This window comes from Salvia miltiorrhiza, chromosome 2, assembly GCF_028751815.1.
Source record: "Salvia miltiorrhiza cultivar Shanhuang (shh) chromosome 2, IMPLAD_Smil_shh, whole genome shotgun sequence".
Classification (NCBI taxonomy): domain Eukaryota; kingdom Viridiplantae; phylum Streptophyta; class Magnoliopsida; order Lamiales; family Lamiaceae; genus Salvia; species Salvia miltiorrhiza.
Window position 1 is genome coordinate 41,361,666 of NC_080388.1, and position 19,093 is coordinate 41,380,758.

At 36.1% G+C, this 19,093-nt stretch overlaps 4 protein-coding genes across 7 annotated transcripts; 3 read left to right on the top strand and 1 right to left on the bottom strand.

Moving 5' to 3' along the window:
* The first annotated feature begins 257 nt into the window (after window positions 1-257).
* On the top strand, window positions 258-3,764 carry LOC131013470 (transcription factor VOZ1-like). 3 transcript variants are annotated; one of them, XM_057941560.1, is made up of 5 exons: window positions 258-398; window positions 616-875; window positions 1,219-1,359; window positions 2,379-2,880; window positions 2,983-3,764. In XM_057941560.1, exons 2-5 carry the CDS (start codon window positions 645-647, stop codon window positions 3,525-3,527), a joined length of 1,419 nt encoding a protein of 472 aa, XP_057797543.1. In that variant the 5' UTR covers window positions 258-398; window positions 616-644; the 3' UTR covers window positions 3,528-3,764. The 3 variants fall into 3 exon arrangements, with proteins under 3 accessions (XP_057797543.1, XP_057797542.1, XP_057797544.1); XM_057941559.1 differs by having other exon boundaries at window positions 260-439; XM_057941561.1 differs by having other exon boundaries at window positions 302-417.
* A 52-nt stretch (window positions 3,765-3,816) lies between these two features.
* LOC131013471 (cyanidin 3-O-galactoside 2''-O-xylosyltransferase FGGT1-like) lies at window positions 3,817-7,241 on the top strand. The gene has a single exon (XM_057941563.1). It carries the CDS (start codon window positions 5,656-5,658, stop codon window positions 7,003-7,005), a length of 1,350 nt encoding a protein of 449 aa, XP_057797546.1. The 5' UTR covers window positions 3,817-5,655; the 3' UTR covers window positions 7,006-7,241.
* Window positions 7,242-13,423: 6,182 nt separating this feature from the next.
* LOC131013473 (uncharacterized) lies at window positions 13,424-16,271 on the top strand. 2 transcript variants are annotated; one of them, XM_057941566.1, is made up of 8 exons: window positions 13,424-13,697; window positions 14,266-14,303; window positions 14,792-14,863; window positions 14,961-15,044; window positions 15,120-15,154; window positions 15,622-15,707; window positions 15,905-15,970; window positions 16,055-16,271. In XM_057941566.1, exons 1-8 carry the CDS (start codon window positions 13,631-13,633, stop codon window positions 16,087-16,089), a joined length of 483 nt encoding a protein of 160 aa, XP_057797549.1. In that variant the 5' UTR covers window positions 13,424-13,630; the 3' UTR covers window positions 16,090-16,271. The 2 variants fall into 2 exon arrangements, with proteins under 2 accessions (XP_057797549.1, XP_057797548.1); XM_057941565.1 differs by having other exon boundaries at window positions 13,435-13,697; window positions 15,905-16,271.
* Window positions 16,272-16,792: 521 nt separating this feature from the next.
* On the bottom strand, window positions 16,793-18,431 carry LOC131013472 (diacylglycerol O-acyltransferase 3). The gene is made up of 2 exons (XM_057941564.1): window positions 17,824-18,431; window positions 16,793-17,597 (listed from the first exon to the last, which is right to left on the bottom strand). Exons 1-2 carry the CDS (start codon window positions 18,262-18,264, stop codon window positions 16,926-16,928), a joined length of 1,113 nt encoding a protein of 370 aa, XP_057797547.1. The 5' UTR covers window positions 18,265-18,431; the 3' UTR covers window positions 16,793-16,925.
* Window positions 18,432-19,093: the final 662 nt, after the last annotated feature.

Consider the following 19,093-nt stretch of genomic DNA (forward strand, 5'->3'; position numbering starts at 1 on the left):
AATAAAGGCTGCTGTAAGCCTGTAATTCACAGGAAAAAACCATAGCTACTTTACTCTTCTCACCCCTATTTCTCTCTCTCAAACCATAATTGAACAAGTATTTGGGAGAAGAGAGGAGTTGAGATTGTTCTGTTTGCTGTTTTCTTCGTAATTTCCTCAACAATTGCGCTGCTGTCCTTTTTTCTGTGATTTTTGGATGTGTTGTCGGACCCATTTGATTTTTTCTGTCACTATAGGGTGGGCAGCGAGCTATTTTCTCCTGTTGTCGTTGAAATAAAAATTGTGTGATTTGTCGGAGTGTGTGTGTGTGTTTGTGATGGGTTTTTTTTGTTCCCCTTCACTTCCAATTAATTGGAGATTGTAGTAATGTTCATGATCATATTCGCGCGATCTCGACGGTTTTCCCTCTGTTCTTTTGTAAAATTCTATCGCGTTTATGGCGAGTTTTCTGGCTTTTTGTATGCGGTTTTTCTAATTAGACTGAAGCAATTTTAAACATTGAAGCAAATTGTGATGATTCTGGCAACCCCTTCCCCCCAAGATAGTATTTTTTGCGACTATGTGTGTATATTTCCACTAAAAAATGGATTGTGATGTTTGGTCTTGTTTTGGCAGCTAAAGAATTTAGTCTTGCAATTGATTTGATGGTAAAGGGTGTGAAGAGCGTTGCGTGCAAGTCAGCATCGCACCAGGTGTTCAAGGACAGAGCGAAGAATCGCGTTGATGATCTGCAGGGAATATTCAGCGACCTTCAATCCGCCAGGAAAGAGAGCCGCACCATTGATGTGGCTGTGCTCGAGGAGCAAGTTCATCAAATGCTCCGAGAGTGGAAGGCCGAGCTCAATGACCCCTCTCCAGCTTCTTCATTGCACCAGGTCATCATTTCATCACAATATAACTATTTCAACTCTAGGTGGCTCCTAACTGGAGAGAACTTACTGCACGTGGCTAATCATTGAGTGGTGATTCTTGGCAACTTCAATTAATTAGCGATTCCTGTTTAATAAGAGTGTGTCGTTTTGCTTGGATAGTCTTCCTGTTCCATTTTCGCAGCCTTTGAGACGAGTGTCTTTCATTAAGGCCTTATTTGCATAATTAAGTCTAGGCAGGCAGGTGTTTCAGAATAGGAATGTGCCTTTTGTGTTATAATTTGGAATGTGCCTGTTCAAAAAGAAACTGGATGCTCTGAAGTTTTACACTATGTGTGATCATTGGTAGGTAGGGAGCCTTGGCTTCTCGTCCGATATTTCTAGGCTGTTGCAGCTTTGTGAGGAGGAAGATGACGCCACTAGTGCATTAGCTGCCCCAAAGCCAGAGCCTGATGCCCAAAAGGCTGTTCATGGATTTACTTGTCAACAGGTTAGTTTTTCGCTTCCAAATTTTTACTTTGAAATGGTGGATTCTTGTAGTAGTTTTTGTAAAATTCAATGTCTCTAATGTAGTTTGTTCATGGAATAACTGCATGTCCTTCTTGGATCACATGTGCCCACAAATATATTTGCTATTTTGATTTCATTATGTCCAAGATATTTGTCTGCTACTTGCAATTCATTAGGTGCTAACTAAATTTTGAAATCTTTTAGTCACTAGGTGTAACTTTGTTTTAAATTTGTTTTAGAAGAGCGTATTTCATTCTGCAAGTATCTTCTTTACATCTTTTGGTCAGTTAATTCACATAATCGATAAAGAAAAGCTTTTTTCACTTCCATAAAATTCTTTTTACCTTCTTTTTTTTTCTTTTCTTTTTCTTTTTTTGATAAATTACATAAGTAAAATAAAGAAATTTAAAGACTGCACGATGGAGGACTCGAACCCAGGACCTTAGGTTTTGGGCATTAACCTCCTACCACTAGGCCAACAAACGCACACATTCCTTTTTCCTTCTTGTATGCATTTCCTTTTGCTCCTTCCTTTTATTTGTTGCAACTTTGCAAGTGTTAAGAAAGCATTTACTATTGTGGTTAAGTTTATAGTGTGAATTAGAATTTCTTCTTAGGCTTCGATATGGTTGCCCCAAATATACTTTAGATAGTTCTAGTTTTGAGATGACAAGTAAATATCGAACCTTCAAAAATAAAGAGCTACATTGTGTGCTATGACGTGTAGAATGTCAACAAGAGCTGTATGGTATCTGAAGTTATTCCTTATGATGATAGAGTAAAGGTGTGGTGTCTAATGGAATTGAGGTTGCTTTCCTTGTATGCCAATTTTCCCGTTCACTTTTTCTTTTTCTATAATTCTCAATCATATCTACGGACAGCCTTATCATGGAAGATTTGCGAGTCTTTCTTTTTACTCCCATAATTCGTTGATATGCTTGAATTGCATGATTTTTTTGGTGACATGGTTTCAATATGTCGAATAGTCCTCATGAACAGGTGTTCCCGCTGGTCGATCATTGCAAAGGCACCGGCATGGGAGCTGGCAACATGGGAATGAATAATAATATGGCTTTAGCAAGGCAACTAGAATTGCAGTCGGTTGCTGTGCATCATGAACTCGAGCAACAAGATTTCACGGGGTTCAGTACTACCAGTTTTCTTGGGGTTGATAGATTGCCTCAGTTGCCAGGCTATCAACAGACTATCCATCCTCCCCCTTCTGCTTTTTTAGGGGCGAAATGCGCACTTTGGGACTGTCCTAGACCGGCACTCGGCTTAGGCTGGTCTCAAGAGCCTGATGAGTACTGCAGCGTTTATCATGCCGGGCTTGCACCTGGAGAGGGCTACCCTGGTAGGGCTCCAGTCGTACGACCCGGAGGCATTGGTTTGAAAGATAACTTACTATTTGCCGCCCTTGGCGCAAAGGCACAAGGGAAAGATGTTGGTATTCCTGAATGTGAGGGTGCAGCTACTACAAAATCCCCTTGGAACGCACCTGGTAAGTTTGCCGTTTTTTTCTTTGTCTTAAATGCTTGCTTTTGCACTCATCGTGATTGAATTTAAACGAACGTGGCTGGTATATTTTTTCTGGTGTCGACAGAGCTCTTTGATCTGACCATTTTGGAAGGTGAAACATTAAGGGAGTGGCTGTTTTTCGACAAACCACGCAGAGCATTCGAGAGTGGAAACAGAAAGCAACGGTCTCTTCCAGATTACAACGGGAGGGGCTGGCACGAGTCAAGAAAGCAGGTGATGAATGAGTTTGGAGGTTTGAAGAGATCCTACTACATGGACCCCCAGCCAATGGAAAATTTCGAATGGCACCTCTATGAGTACGAAATCAACAAATATGATGCTTGTGCACTGTATAGGTTGGAAGTGAAGCGGGTTGACGGGAAGAAGGCTACAAAAGGGAAATCGGGCAATGATTCTGTGGCTGATCTGCAAAAGCAACTGGGTAGGCTGAGTGCTGAATTCCCCAATGACAAGCATCGTGTTCTCAAGTTAAGGGGAAAGGCCAATGTGAAGGTGGATGTAAATGGAAGCATCTATCCTGGGCCTAATTCGTTGCCAAGCCCCGGTGAAGGGCTCGATTTTGCAAGAGGTGCGCCTTATGATTATCTTGTTGATAGCTACTTTATCTGACTTGATTAACTGAATCTGGAAGCAGACTTGAATAAGATAACAATTTGTTATGTTATATTATATCTCGTATTTCACTCAACCCGACCAGATTTAACTGCTAGAATAGGGAAAATGGCTGTTGCTTTGGTGAATACTACAATAGTTGGTGGGGAATTTGTTGAAGCCTCAGAAATTTCAGCCAATATCTTACGGATTATGTAGAATGCCTTGATTTCTAATGTTGGTTTTTGTGCAGTATTTATTGTCCACCTACATGTATATACTTATGTACATATGATCGTATGTGTATTTCATTCGATGTAATATTTGCCTTTCTCTAGCAATTATTTCATTAGGCGGGCATTTGAAATTGAATTCGAATTTTTTGGTTAGAGGCCCAATTGGGGTATGTGTGTTGGTGTTTATTTGATAATAATACACTTAATTGAAGGCGAAAATCTGGAGAGTCTTGTGTAGGATCGTTACACTGGTCAAGATTCATAAATCGTTATAATTGGTAGTTAGTGTTTTGCATTTTGCATTTTGCATTTTGCATTTGTTTCAAATTTTCTGCAACAATATACTTGAATTATGTTACTAATTTATTTTTGCATCCAATGTTGGTTTACCACCAAATTCTTGCTGACTTGGCGGCCAGAATAGTTGACGTGTCACAATCAGCCGATGAAGCGAACGACGGCGTTTTCTTTTAATAAAACATCGTTGTTTTAACTTAATTTACAGAGTATAGTTTGATTTAGGGTTCAAATCCCCTTAATTGATTTAGGATTTTAAGGTTCAAACAAGGGTTTTACCATCTCTCGAATCTCCTCCCTCATCAGTGGCGAACAACTCAAATAGCTTGATATCCCATTTGCTCTTCTCCATTGATGCCTTACCCATCCACGACACGGCATTGTGGGCGGCATGAACGGCAAAACGCAGGCTCCCGCATTGCCAGGGGCTGAGCCTTGGGTGTCTCGGAATATTATAGTTGTACATGAATTCACAGGGGGCGTCGGGCAAGTTAATAGGAGATTTCGAAATTCCTAATGGCAATAGTCTGACAGTCGTTGCCAGACCGAATTTTCTGATAGGCTTGTAGTATTTTGGGTCTGAATTTTGGCGGCACTCGAATTTTAAAGGCACATCATAAATTAAATTGCCACGTTGTCAAGTTAGTTCACTGGCTGCAAAAACAAATTAGTAACATAATTCAAGTATGTTAAGATAGAAAATTTAAAATAAATGCAAAAACAAAAATAGTTAAGGTATTTAGGGGCATTATCCCCTTAAATATATTATGAGCTTTTTTCTTATGAACAGTTTCGGGAAAATTGAGTATACATACTTCCTAGTAACTAGTTTAGATATATTCCTTTCAAAAGAAAATAACTAGTTTAGATATAATTTCTGTAAACTTTTATTTCCTCCATCCTCGATCGGTTCGGGTTCGGTTACCCGTACCCGAATTTTCGGTTACCCAAGCCCAAAATTACCATATTTCACTAATCGTTCCCGAACCGTTTTAGATGTTCGATTACCCCCAAATAACCGCTACCCGATTCGGTTATTTGGGTATCCGAAATACTCATTTGAAAAATTAAAATTCAAATAATTTGTTAGATAGAGGATTCTTATACTTTAAATATAAACTTCATCATCAAATATAAAAGCTTAGTTGTTTTAAGTCCTCTGAAAACATATGCTTTTATATACTCCTTTCATATATTGTAAGCTTGTTAATATTCGGAACAAATTATGTTCTCATAAATTAATTACTATGACACGAGATTAAATTGTGAACCCTAATTATTTAGTAGATCATATATATGATTCATATATTATCAATTTTGGTATGAATTCAGTTGACATAAATATACATGTTTTACAAAAATGTTGCAAAATCAGTTTAATAGATGCTATCAACTCAAATAGTAGTCAGACACATGCATATATCTATTCATACATACGTACATGCTACACAAATATGATTATCATAGATCTAAACCCCCGTGTCAAACGTTAGAGCATCAAATTAGCTCCAACAGAGGAACAAACCTCGGACTCACACTGCCACCACATCTCATCTTTCTTCTTCTCAAACCTCAAAACAAATCTAGACAGATCAAAGCTTCCCAAGAAAAAAATGGGAAAGAAGATCGCAATGTTCCCATGGTTTGCAATGGGGCATCTGACCACATTTCTTCACATCTCCAACAAACTCGCGCAGAAAGGCCACCGAATCTTCTTCATCCTCCCTCCCAAAACCCAATCCAAACTCAACCAGTTCAATCTCCACCCCGACCTCATCACCTTCATCCCCATCACCCTCCCCCACGTCGACGGCCTCCCTCCTGGGACCGAGACCACCGCCGACGTCATCTTCCCCATGTACTCGCTCCTCCGCCGCGCCATGGACCTCACCGAGCCCGCCCTCAAGGCCCTTCTTCAAGACCTTCAGCCTCACCTCGTCTTCTTCGATTTCTCCCACTGGCTTCCCGCCTTGGCGCGGAGCTTGGGCATCAAGTCGCTGCTCTACTGCATCATCAGCCCCGCCGCGGTCGCTTACCTCTTCCGCGACGAGCCCGCAGCCGAGGATTACATGCGGCCCCCGCCGGGGTTCCCTCCCTCGTCCGCGATCAGGCTCTACGCCAACGAGGCGCGCACCGTGGATGCCGTCAACAACATGGAGGAGTTTGGGACCCCGATGAAGTTCGTGCAGCGCGTGATCATGGCGGCCGAGGAGTGCGACGCCATGGGATTCAAATCTTGTAGAGAAATGGAGGGCCCCTATCTCGATTTTCTTGAGAAGAGATTCAAGAAACCGGTTCTTTTAGCAGGCCCGGTTTTGCCCGAACCGCCTGCTTCGGGCCTAGACGAGAGGTGGGTGAAATGGCTGGACCAATTCGGGCCGAAATCGGTGATTTACTGTGCCTTTGGGAGCGAGGCTAGGTTGAAACGGGAGCAGTTTGAGGAGCTGTTGGTGGGATTCGAACTGACGGGGCATCCGTTTTTGGCAGCGCTGAAGGCGCCGATGGGGGCGGAGACGGTGGAAGAGGCGCTGCCGGAAGGTTTTAGGAGCAGGACTGGGAAGAGAGGAGTTGTGGAGGGAGGGTGGGTTCAACAGCAGTTGATCTTGTCTCATCCCGCGGTGGGGTGCTTTGTGACGCATTGTGGGTGGGGGTCCATCTCGGAGGCGTTGATCAACGAGTGTGAGATGGTGCTGATGCCGCATGTGGGCGATCAGTTGATCAATGCAAGGTTGATGGGGGGAGATTTGAGAGTGGGGGTGGAGGTCCACAAGGGAGATGAAGATGGATTGTTTAGTAGAGAGGGTGTGGTGAAGGCAATCAACTTGGTCATGGATGGGGAGACTCAGATTGGGAAGGAGATTAGGGCAAATCATCGTAAGTGGAGGGATTTCATGTTGAGGAAAGGCCTTGAGGATTCTTACATCCATGAATTTGATCACAAATTGCATACCCTTTTACACTAGTCGTATCATGGAGAAACTTCTCTAGCTAGGTGTCTCCTTTTCCTTTTCTTTTTTGTCAATCCATGAGTACTTTCTTTCTTCATTTTCATGAAGCGACGACTAGTCTTGTAGCCCGTGCGATGCACATTTAAGAAAGATATTCTCTCTATTTATAAAAATTAGTCATAGTAAGAAATAGTACGAATTTTAATAAAAATAGTTATTGTATTGTGAGTGGAGAAAGAGTCCCACTTAAAAAGTAGTGTTTATAATGACAATTAATTGTATTATAAGTAAAAAAAAATAGGGCTGTCCATGTAATAGATAGTTTTCAAAATTGAAAATAAACTAATTTTTGTGAACATCTCAAAATCACAAAAAGACACTATATTTTTGCAGGCGGAAGAAGTATAAAATTTTGTAAATATGAATAATTAATACATAAAGATAAATAAAATAAATAAATAAATAACGAACCTGAGAAAATTATAATAAATATAAAAGAAAAATACAATAAATATAAAATAATATAACAGTAACATATTATTGATAAACTATAAACAAAGAGAAAATTTATAAAATATTTATTAAAATTACTCAATTAATTTTTTTCGCATTTAGCTATTTCATTAGATTCCGAAGTGGTGACATGACATAAATATGCTCATGTTAAAAAATAGAAACGATGTTGTATTGTTTAACTGGATGAAAATAATGTTGTTTTTGCAACAAACAATTAAAAGCTAGTTCTTAATTTATGCCTTAATTTAGTTAGATGTTAATTATAAACGTAAACAATGTCGTTTTAATATGCCCAAATTAACATCATTTGAGTAATCAATGAATTTAAATACATGGGATTTTATACGGCCACTTAACAATAAATTTGATCGAAAAACATATGAGATAGCAAAATATTAAAAAAAAAAGTAATTAAGTAATTTTAAAGTTGGTTTGTAAAATGAGAATTTGTTGAAAGTTCAATAATTTACATGCAATTAACTCTTTAATTTATGCCACACCCATCTTATTGTTAAACACCACAATTTTTTTTTTTTTTTTTATTTGGGGGAGTTGGGAAGGGAAAGCAGTGGGGTTTGAACCCGAGACCTCACTGTTCACACACAGGAGGTCGCACCGCTTGATGTCCCCTTGGGAACACACCACAATTTCTTTACACTCATCTTTGTCTCTCACCACTGTTAAGTTATAGAGTGTAAATCGATATTAGTTGTTAGTTATTTTTATTGTTTAACTTTTCACCCTTTTGTCGCTCATTTACATTTTCTTTGAATTTTTTTATAACTTTTTCACAATATATTCTATAAGTAATAATTTCCAAACATATGTTATGTTTTCTTTTCTTCTCTTTGCGTCAGCACTCACTCTCATTAAATGTTTACAAAACCAACAATGTCTCAATCTCTCCCTATATAATTCATTCTTATCTTCTCAATTTTTTTTGTTGAAACTCACCAATCCACCATCACTATATCACAAACTCGTATGAAATTCAAATAATGATGAATTTATAAAAATCGTCCCTATGAAATTCAAACCCAAGACCTGATTCATTTAATAAAATGAAAAATTAATCGTAGATCTTCATAATCTAAGAGGTGATAACGATTCCTAATTTATATTTTAAAATGAATTTTTACTTTAATTTTACGTACCCCCAATACACAATTATATATAAAAAGTTAAGATAATTTAATAAAAATAATTCAATACTTAAAATAGTTTTTATATACTGGATTTAAAATTACACCAATACATGTAACTCTCTACCATGGATAATGATTTAATCAAAATAGCATAAGTATTCATATGAATATATATCATGGATATATAAAACTATTTAATTCAATAAAACAAAGTTAATTAAAATGATAATAAAAACGCGACATTAAATTATATACTCCCTCCCTCCACCAATTTGTATTCTAGGAAAATAAGGCACGAATTTTAAGAAAAATTGTATTATTTATTTGTTGAGTGGAGCAAGGGGCCCACAATTAGTAAGTACCGTTGAAAAAGTGTATTGATTATTTGTTGAGTGGAGAAGGTGACCCATAATTAGTAAGTATAGTTGACTAATGATATTTTTTATGATTAAAAGTGGTGGGACACGAATTGGTGGACGGAGGGAGTATATATATATATATATATATATATATATATATATATATATATATATATATATATATATATATATATATATATATATATATATATAGGGTGCGGTTATAGTGAGAACCACAATTATCGTGAGAATATAAGAACCAATAAAATTACTGCATCTGCTATACAAATTAATGCATCCGCTATTAAATTTAATGCATCCAAAAAAAATAATTTTTTTGCTCCCTTCAGGATTCGAACCCAGCATCTGCATCCATCCACCAAGATGATGCATCCACCGTAGATCTTGATGATCGAATGGCTTAAAATGGTTCTCTGTTCTTATTTTATTAGTGGTTCTTATTTGAACCTCTCCCTATATATATATATATATATATATATATATATATATATATATATATATATATATATATATAGGGTAGGGATCTACAAAGAATCCCCTTAGTATAAAGAATAAGGAATTAATATCTACCATTAAAACCGCTTAATCATGTGGTTGAGATAAATCTGATTTTCAGCTTTTAATTTATTGTACCAAATTTCCATTTATTCATTTTAATTGGAAAAGGGCAATTAAGAGATTTTGAAAATGATAAAAACGGATGGGGCGAAATTTACTCCCCCATTTTAATCTATCACTTCTCTCTCTCTTGCAAATCCCTCAGCCGCCTCCCTCACCCCTTCTCCCCATTCGACAGATTTTCCACAACGATTCACATCCCCCTCGCCGTCAATAGCAACGGTGAACGGCAACTCCCGCCATCTCCTCATCGACGTAGTGCAAAACAATAGGGTGGATCGTCACTTCGTTCGCCGACATCTGCTCTGAAACTCGCGCGGCGTGAGATCTGAGAATTGCGCGACGCCGTGAACGGCTGAGTTGATGTTGCAGTCGCTCGCAGGCGGTGCAAACACGACCATGGCTGTGTGGATCTTGTCGTCCAACTGGGCCTTCTCCAAATCTTTTGATTATTTTTTCTTAGTCATCTCTTTACACAAGTATGATTTAGTATGGTTTTTCTTGATATATTTGATTTTTATTTCTGGAATTCTGATAAAAAAACGACAGAAGACGGGTTGCCGACGCCGCCATGCACAAGTCGTAAAGCTTCAATTACACGTTCTTGGTTAGCTCTTGCTGCGGTGATTTCCAGCTCTGGCTGCCTTGGTGATTTCCAGCTCTGGCTGCCTTGGTCAACTCTGGCTGCCTTGATCAGCTCTGGCGGCCTTGGTGATTTCCAGCTCTTGCGGCCTTGGTCAGCTCTGGCTGCCGTAGTAATATGATAATATTCAGATGTTATATCGTATGTATTCACATGGATGTCAACATTATTCAGAACTTATTGTGTGATATTAGGAACTTATTCGATTAATAATAAAGTGGTATTCGATTAATTTTCAATATTATTCAGTATAATTTTAGTGAATAAACTTTCAATGTTTGCGAATAAAGTGAATACTCTATCCGTCCCTGAAATAAGTTCATATTTTTCCTTTTTGAGACGTCTCTCAAATAAGTTACTCTTTATTTCTTTCCATTTTTGGACAACTACCCACCACTAATAACATTTTGTTTATTCTTACTTTTCACTTTTTCACCACTCTCAATACTAATTATAACACTTTTTCACCTTTTCACCACTCTCAATACTATAACATATTTTTCTCCACTGTCAATACACTTTACCATTTTTCATTAAAACTTGTGCCGTCCCCAAAGAGGAACTTATTTTGGGGACGGAGGGAGTATTATTCATAATTTTAGTGAATAAACTTTCAATGTTTGCGAATAAAGTGAAAAATGTACTGAATATGTTACAAAATATGAAATACAGACTCTGTCGAATTAACATTTAACTAATCTGAATAATTTAACATATTAAACTGAATAAACTTTCAAGTTGTGCGAATAATATGAACAATCTACTGAATATGTTACAAAATATGAAAAAAAATCAAGCAATGAATATGTTTATATTAACAGGAAAAAAAAACACATTTCAGAGTCAAGTTCCACAATTTTCAAGATATATATATATATATATATATATATATATATATATATATATATTATTTCTTTTTTCAGATATATTTTGTTCTTTAAGTTCCAAATTTTCTAAACCAATTATTTTATGATATCTCTGTTATTGTTACCGTTTAATTTATAGTCCCATATTTAATTATACAGTTGATGAATTTACAATAGTAAATTAATTTATTTATTTTTACACTACGAATCCAATTTTCATGTGTTATTAAAGACGTGAGTCTCTTTTTATATAGTGTTCTTAGATTTTGGCAAATTTGATTGTAAATTCCTTTTTGATAATAGGGGATCACCGATTGAATTGAAAGAAGACCAACATTTTAATAATGAAAAGCAATTTGGAAAATAACAAATGGAAATAATCGGTTACAGTAATGATGCATTAACCAATTTGTAGGGATACACTATATCTTACCAAATATAAAATACAATTGAATGAATTAATTATAGATAATATCGGTTACATAATATTATAGATTTACTCATTTGACCTTTTGTGGTTTAAATGCATGAAAATATCTCAAAATTTTGGCCCGTTAGATCTTGCATAATAAACGTCCAAGATTGTTTCTTCATTCTCCCTACATTTGCATTTCTTTTTTGATCCCTTCCCTATATATATATATATATATATATATATATATATATATATATATATATATATCAAACTATTATACTATGTATTACTCCATCCGTCCCATAAGAGTGTGCTCTTATTTCAATTTTGAGATGTTGCACAAGAGTGTGTATGCACTTGCCATTTTTGGACACTACCCCACCATTAACTCCTTATCCTTTACTCTTATTTTATACTAAAGAGAATCATTTTTTCAACTCTCAATACACTCATCAAACATTTTATTTAACTCGTGCCATCAAAAGTGATGCATACTCTTATGGGACGGATGAAGTATTCTTGAACTATCATTTAATTACTCTATAATTTTTTATGCACTATAATTATGTATTATTATATAGTCAAAATACTGGTTCAATTTTAAAATAGAAATTACAATTATTTGAATACTAAATTAACCCAATAAGTTTTTCACATAATTATGTAAAATTACTCATTTACTTTATATTGTTTCATACATTATAATTTATTATATAACAAAATAGTTATTTAATTTTAAAATAGAAATTACAAATATTTTAATATTAATTTAATCCGGTAAAAAAATTATATAGAAATTAGCTATCATAGATAAAATTAACTATAATAACTAAAAAAAATAAAATCAATAAATGTATATGAACAAATAATTAATGCATTATATTCAATGACGCACATCTTTTTATAGGAATCAACAACTCACATTAATCTCTCAATTGAATTAATAGTTCTAAATTAAAAGCAAAACTGTTTCTAAATATTAAATAAGCAACATATTTTAGAAAATTAATTAGATTTAACAAAAAAATATGAAAGCAATATAAAAGAAAAAATTGATACATGACCTAAACTAGATTACATCATTTTGGACATGAATTAAATAAACCAAACGAATAGCCCAAATTAAACTAAATGGCCCAAATTGATTTTCATATACAAAATTCGTAGTATTTGTTTTACAGCTGATAGCTCACTAATTTGATGCATGAGTAGTTAATTATTTGTCAATGGACATATTTTTCATTTGTTGAGTCATTATCAACAAATTGTTCAATACTATGAGAAAACGAACTTGTTCAATACTATGAGAAAACGAGCAAACAAATAAAAAGTTGCTAACTGGTGTGTTCCCCCCACATACCAGCAGCCCCTAAACCAACAAACGTTATATTTAATTGAATTTAAAAATAAATAAAATAGAAAATAAGAAGTTAAAGAAAAAATAAAATAAAATATATAATTTATAAATAAACATTCAATTTTCTTATACTCACAAGTTTCCCATTTAATTTTAAAATTGATTTCCAATTGAAAACTATTTTTTAAATATATTATAAATTATTGATGATCAAATAAATACGATTTGAATATGTATTTTAAAAATATTCATTTATATTTGTTTTTGGTTTTGTGATGAATTTATATATTTATAGTATTACCAATTAAAAATAATTAATTAGTACTTCAATTATTGAAAATACAAAGTTGAAATATATACATTTTTTAATTTAAGATTTCTGTTAAGTAATTAGAGTGAATTTTATTACTTAATATAATTTATATTTACTTATATTTTAATTATATTTATATTTATTTAAAATCTTATTTAATTTCAATGCTAGTTCGGATGAACATTGAACACAAAAAGATTTTTTCCAAACGACTCTCCTTTCGGAATTCGGATTTGGGTAACTGATTCAATAAAAAGGCCCTCTTATAAATATACTCGAGTCTAATTTACAAAAAAAAGAAAACGAAAAAAGATATACTCGAATCGCCCATTGTCGCCATTTCTTCGGTAAGCAGAGGAGACTACACTCTGTCAAGCATCAAGTATCATGGGGAGAGGCAAGTTCAAGGGCAAGCCCACCGGCCACCGCCAGTTCTCCACTCCCGAGGAGATGCGTACGCTTTTCTCCAAATTTTGTCTCTCTCTAATGTAATTCATGTGCAAATATATAATCTGCGATGCGATGGAGGACGATAATTGTTAATTTTAATGAATTTATGCTGGGTCTTTCTGGTCAGAGTTTTTTGTTCGTTTGTTTGTTTTCGCGCTCGCTATCTGTACTTCAATTTCGGATTGATTGGTTGTGATAGGAAATAGCAGATTCTTACAATAATGTTATTTTTTTGGGGCGGTGAGTAATTGAATGGGGTACTCATGATTAGGGTTTTTTAGTGGCTTAGTGTGCAAGTTGGTTTTGAGTTTTAAATCTAATCTGATGGCTATTTGTTGTTATGAATGGATGTGTGTATCTTTTTACTTGTTGCATCTAACTTTGTGTAGCTCACTTTTGGTTTGATGAGTTTCGAAAACCAGTGGTGCCTTTTAAATTAGCTTCTGTTGATTCCTAGTGATTGTAGGATGTAGCTGTGAATACTCTAGCACTTGAATTTTCTTTATTTCTGAAGTTTTAGATTATCAAGCTCACCAACACAATTCTTCTTCTTAAATTTGCAAACAATTCAGTGGCTGGTACCTCTTCTCGTCCTCGCACCTTCAAGAAGGTAATTCACACTTCTCTAGTCCTAACTTATGATAGTATGTTACTGAGATACCTCTCGCAGAACTTGATATGAAATTAAAAGCAATACTTCTAGATATGAAATTGGTCATTTGCATGCTCTCATTCCATTGTGAGATACTGAAATTTTAAAACAATCTACATTTTGTTCATTCTATACAGAAATTTATTGTTTTCAGCTTCATCGAGAAATGAAATTGGTCATATCTTTGAGGTCGAGATGTTGTTACATAAAGTTTAAGAAGTGTAGCATTATAACATCTTCCTTGCAGTTTGTACTATAACTTCCTTGATTGGCAGCATCTTTAAGGGCATAACTTAATATTTTTCTTGTTATTGCTCAATTCTTGTATGTGAGCAGTTCGAGTCCTGTGGATATGGACATATCGTTCAAGATATCTTATTTTTAGGAGCTAATGATTTGCGATGCTAAATAGTCAAATTTTCTGATCTTCCTTTTTGTATTATCAGGAAGTCGCTGAGGACGTAGAAGATGAGATATCTGATGAAGAATCTGAAGAGGAGTCTGAAGATGAATCTGAGGTCTATATTCTAGCCTGTTGCTGCTTAGGCAGTGTTTCTCATTCAGTTAGGTTTATCCCAATTAAATGGCTAACAATTAAACATTTTCTGTTGACAGAAGGTGAAAGGACCCCAGGGTATCATTCAGACAGAAAATCCCAACTTGTCAAAGCCAAAGAACTTGAAAGCACGGGACCTTGATGTAGCGTATTCGAATTTATCATTTGTTTGCATAATAGTTGTTCCTAAATCTAATACTGGCTGTGTTTTTTGACAGCTAGAGAAAACAACTGAGCTTTCAAGACGTGAAAGGTCCGTAACTTCACTTATTTCCTGGCATTCAATCCCACATGAGAAAGTCATCACAAGATATCTTTGAATACTTTGTTTCTGTGGTGTTAATAGAAACACCTGATTTCCTCCCCCCGGTTGAACATTTTATTGTTTCTACCATTCATTATCTGTAAGAGTTTTGCTGCATATGCTGTTCATTATCTGTAAGTGTTTACCCCCTCACATCAATTGCCAAAAGGTTGCTGTGGATTATGCTAATGCTTTGTTGATATCATACACCGAAAATGATTCTGATTGTACGTATTGCCATTACTGTTTGGGAAGAATTGCATTTAATTTTAACCATTAATAAGTTTCATACTTCTGTAATAACCACCTGAACTTGTTAACTTGCAATGCATCATGCTGATTTTCTTATTAAGCTGGTAAGCTTTTATGCTTACTTTTTCATCAATCATCATTCGCCTGCGGTTTCTTTGTTATAGAGAGGAGATTGAGAAGCAGAGAGCTCATGAAAGGTACATGAGGTTGCAAGAACAGGGCAAGACAGAACAAGCAAGGAAAGATTTAGGTACATATATGATTCAGTCTTCCGTATTATTTTTGTACTGGTTTCATAATTGGGTTGTTTAGTACCAAAAAATGATTTAGACAAGTTAAGTGATAAATATCTATGTGAAATAATTGTTCATGTTTATAATTTTCTCGGCCAATCAAGAGAAACAATAATAATGTCTCTTAATATGTTGTTATTCTTACAACTTGCAGATCGTTTGGCCCTTATACGCCAGGAAAGAGCTGAAGCTGCTAAAAAACGGGAAGAAGAGAAAGCTGGTACCTATCTCTATATTCAATTAGCTGCTTTTATTCTCCAGAAATGCAGATGGCTGATTTTGTGCTACTCTTTTCTCCTTGTAGCCAAAGAACAGAAGAAGTTAGAAATTCGGAAATGATCTCGACACGCTCATAAAATCCATTCTCTTTGGTTAATGACATGATTTTTTCCTCTGCTGGAAATTGTTAATTTTATTTGAAGATCTGTGCTTTCTGATATAGGATTTCGTTATGTATACAAAAGATTAGTGTATATTTGAATTTCATTACAAGAACATGGGATATATCGTAGATTATTATACATCGTGAATCTTGTGATTTTTTTTTTTTTTTTTTTAAATTTAATTCCGTCCTTGTTTGCTGGAGTGGTGTACCATATATACATCGCAAATCACGTGATGATTAATGGATTCAGAATTTTGACGCTCCGTCCATATTTTATGGAAGAATTGCAACATATATCGTGAATCACGTGATGATTAATGCCCAAAAGAGAATCTTAATTTCTTACTTGGTCGGTATATGGTTGGTTTGAATGAGACTATTAAATTGCTGTATTTTCCTGACTTGGCTGGTAATAGTTGACTGTCAGGACCATTGATGTGCTGAATATGTTCAACTTTTAATTGTCAAATAATTAGTCTTCCACTCGGTAATAATTGAAACTGAATATGAACACAGAACGCTAGAAATTATAAATCTTCCCATACCCTTACAGATGAGTTTGATTATTCAGATTTGTTTTGTTTTTTGAAGTTCAGATAAGTCATGCAACTTGAATATAAAAGTAACAAATGATCTAAATGAATGAAATCTATCGAATGAAAACTTGGAAGTCCAAACATATTTCTATTCTTGTAATCCTAAAACAAGCAAACTGATAAAAAAGAATATAAAGAAAAATACTGTACATTTTGGTAACTAATTAAAAAACCAATAATGCACAACTCCTATGTTAAGATGCAACAGCAAAACCAGTGTGATTGTGACTCTGATGTTCATCAATGAAACTGGACACAATCACATTCACATCCTCCAGCCCTACCTTGATGCACAGAGAGGCCATGGCAGTGGTGGGCCCATTGACAACCTTGACATTTGGTCCATCCCTGCATTTCCCCATGCATTTGCACCCTGAAACTGCACCTTCAATCCCTACAACTCTCTGGAACTCCTCCAGCAGCGCCCCAGCCCCCGATTTCTTGCATTTCCCTCCCATACACACCTCAATCTTCTTCGACCCTAAATCACCTGCATCCTCTGTATTGCTTGAACAGCTAGGCTTCACCGCCGTCTCCTCCTCAGGTGAGGCCAAAAGAGGTGTCGGATCAGCATCAATTTGGAGCGACGGTGGAATGGTTGGTATGATTGGAGTTGGATATGGTGAAGATGTCTCCTCCTCCACCTGTTGTAACCCGGTTTTTAGGCTCTTCATGTCAATGACTTCTCCACATTCACTGTCGCTCGATTCAGAGGAAGAACTAGATGACGACGTTTCGCAATTACCACCGATTTGCATTCGACTTGCTGCCTTCACTCTTGCTTTCTCTTCTTTCATTCTTCTTTTCGCTTCTTTCTCTTCTGCCTTCACCTTCTGCAGCTGCTCCAGCAAAAGCTGCGTTGCTTCCTGCAATTTGAGATGCCTAAGAGTGTTAAACATCGGCAATAATATTCGCCAGTGCAACAGAAAGAATCAGCACAATTTTGTTGATAAGATGAACCCTGCTATTGTTGAAGAACTTGATGATAAAAAACATTCACATGATTTTGGTGAACTTGAAATTGATCATCGGACTGATACAACACAAATAATTAAAATAAAAACTTAGGAAGATTTATGAAGCAATTCATACCGTGATCATATTTCCCTTGATCTGATCAAGCAACGCGCCTGCAGAATCCAATCCAAATCCCATCTGAGAGAAGGTGGATAAATCCCTAGACAATCCCTTGACCAATTTCAACTGCTTCTTCTTCATCTTCTTCACGGACTTCTCCTCCTTCCCGCTCTTTACTTCCTTCCCACTCATCACACTCATCCTCCCCCCGGACTCCGTCTCCTCCGCCGCCGTTACGGCGGCAGAATCGAAGCTGGACTTATAATACTGCAGATGACCCAGATCACGAAATCCAGTTGACAATACTCCGTGTCTAGGCCTCCGCCGCCGCAACCTAACAAGCCCGGAAGAATCTCTCAGTTCCTTGGACGAAGACGAAGCAGCCGTTGCGGCAGCGGCGCAACCGGTCGGTGGAAAGCGAAGAGGCTGACGCAGAGACATGGCGGTGGCGTCCATTATAATTGTACGCGTGAATTAATCGAAGAGAGAACAAGACGATTAAGAAGAGAGGCTGGAGATTATTTATGGGGAATAATCTCAAGCCCACCGATGAAGAACCTCTTCAAATAAGGGTTACGAAGCGAGGATACGGGAAAGGATATGTTTGCTTCCATTGTTAACAAGGAATCCTACAAGAGAGCGGGGATGAACTTTACGCCTACGTGGTGCGCTCTCATTGGCTCCAGGGTGACCTGTGCTTGGCGCCAGCGCGCGCGCGGCGGTTTGAGTTTGCCACGCGCTTTCCTTCACTCCACATGCGATTAACGGCTGCCACTACGGGCTTTCTCCTGCCACGTCGGATTCCACGTGGCTAGGATTTTCCACGTCATTCGAGTGGGATTATTTTTTTTCTTTTTCGAGATATTATATTCTTAGCATATGGCATAATGCTTTCGTAATAGTTACTAGCATATTCTTAGTTAATGGTATGATGCTTTTTTTTTTTTTTGAGAAAAAATGGTATGATGCTTTATAACACTAATAATTGAAGTGTTGATAGCAACACATTGTATTTTATACATGATATATCCACGTTATGACGTAAGGCAACACAAAATTCAATATATGCAAGGGTAAGAATAAATTATTGTATTTCATCGAGAAAAAGAATAAATTATTTTATGCTCAAATATTAATATTTTATCAGATATATATGTCATGAAGTTAGTCTTTGGTGCCTGAAATCATACTTATCACATTGGAGCTGATTGGTGTTAATCGAACAAATTTCACCATAAATTCGATCTAAGTTAATCAACAATATAAAATGTAAAATAATGATACC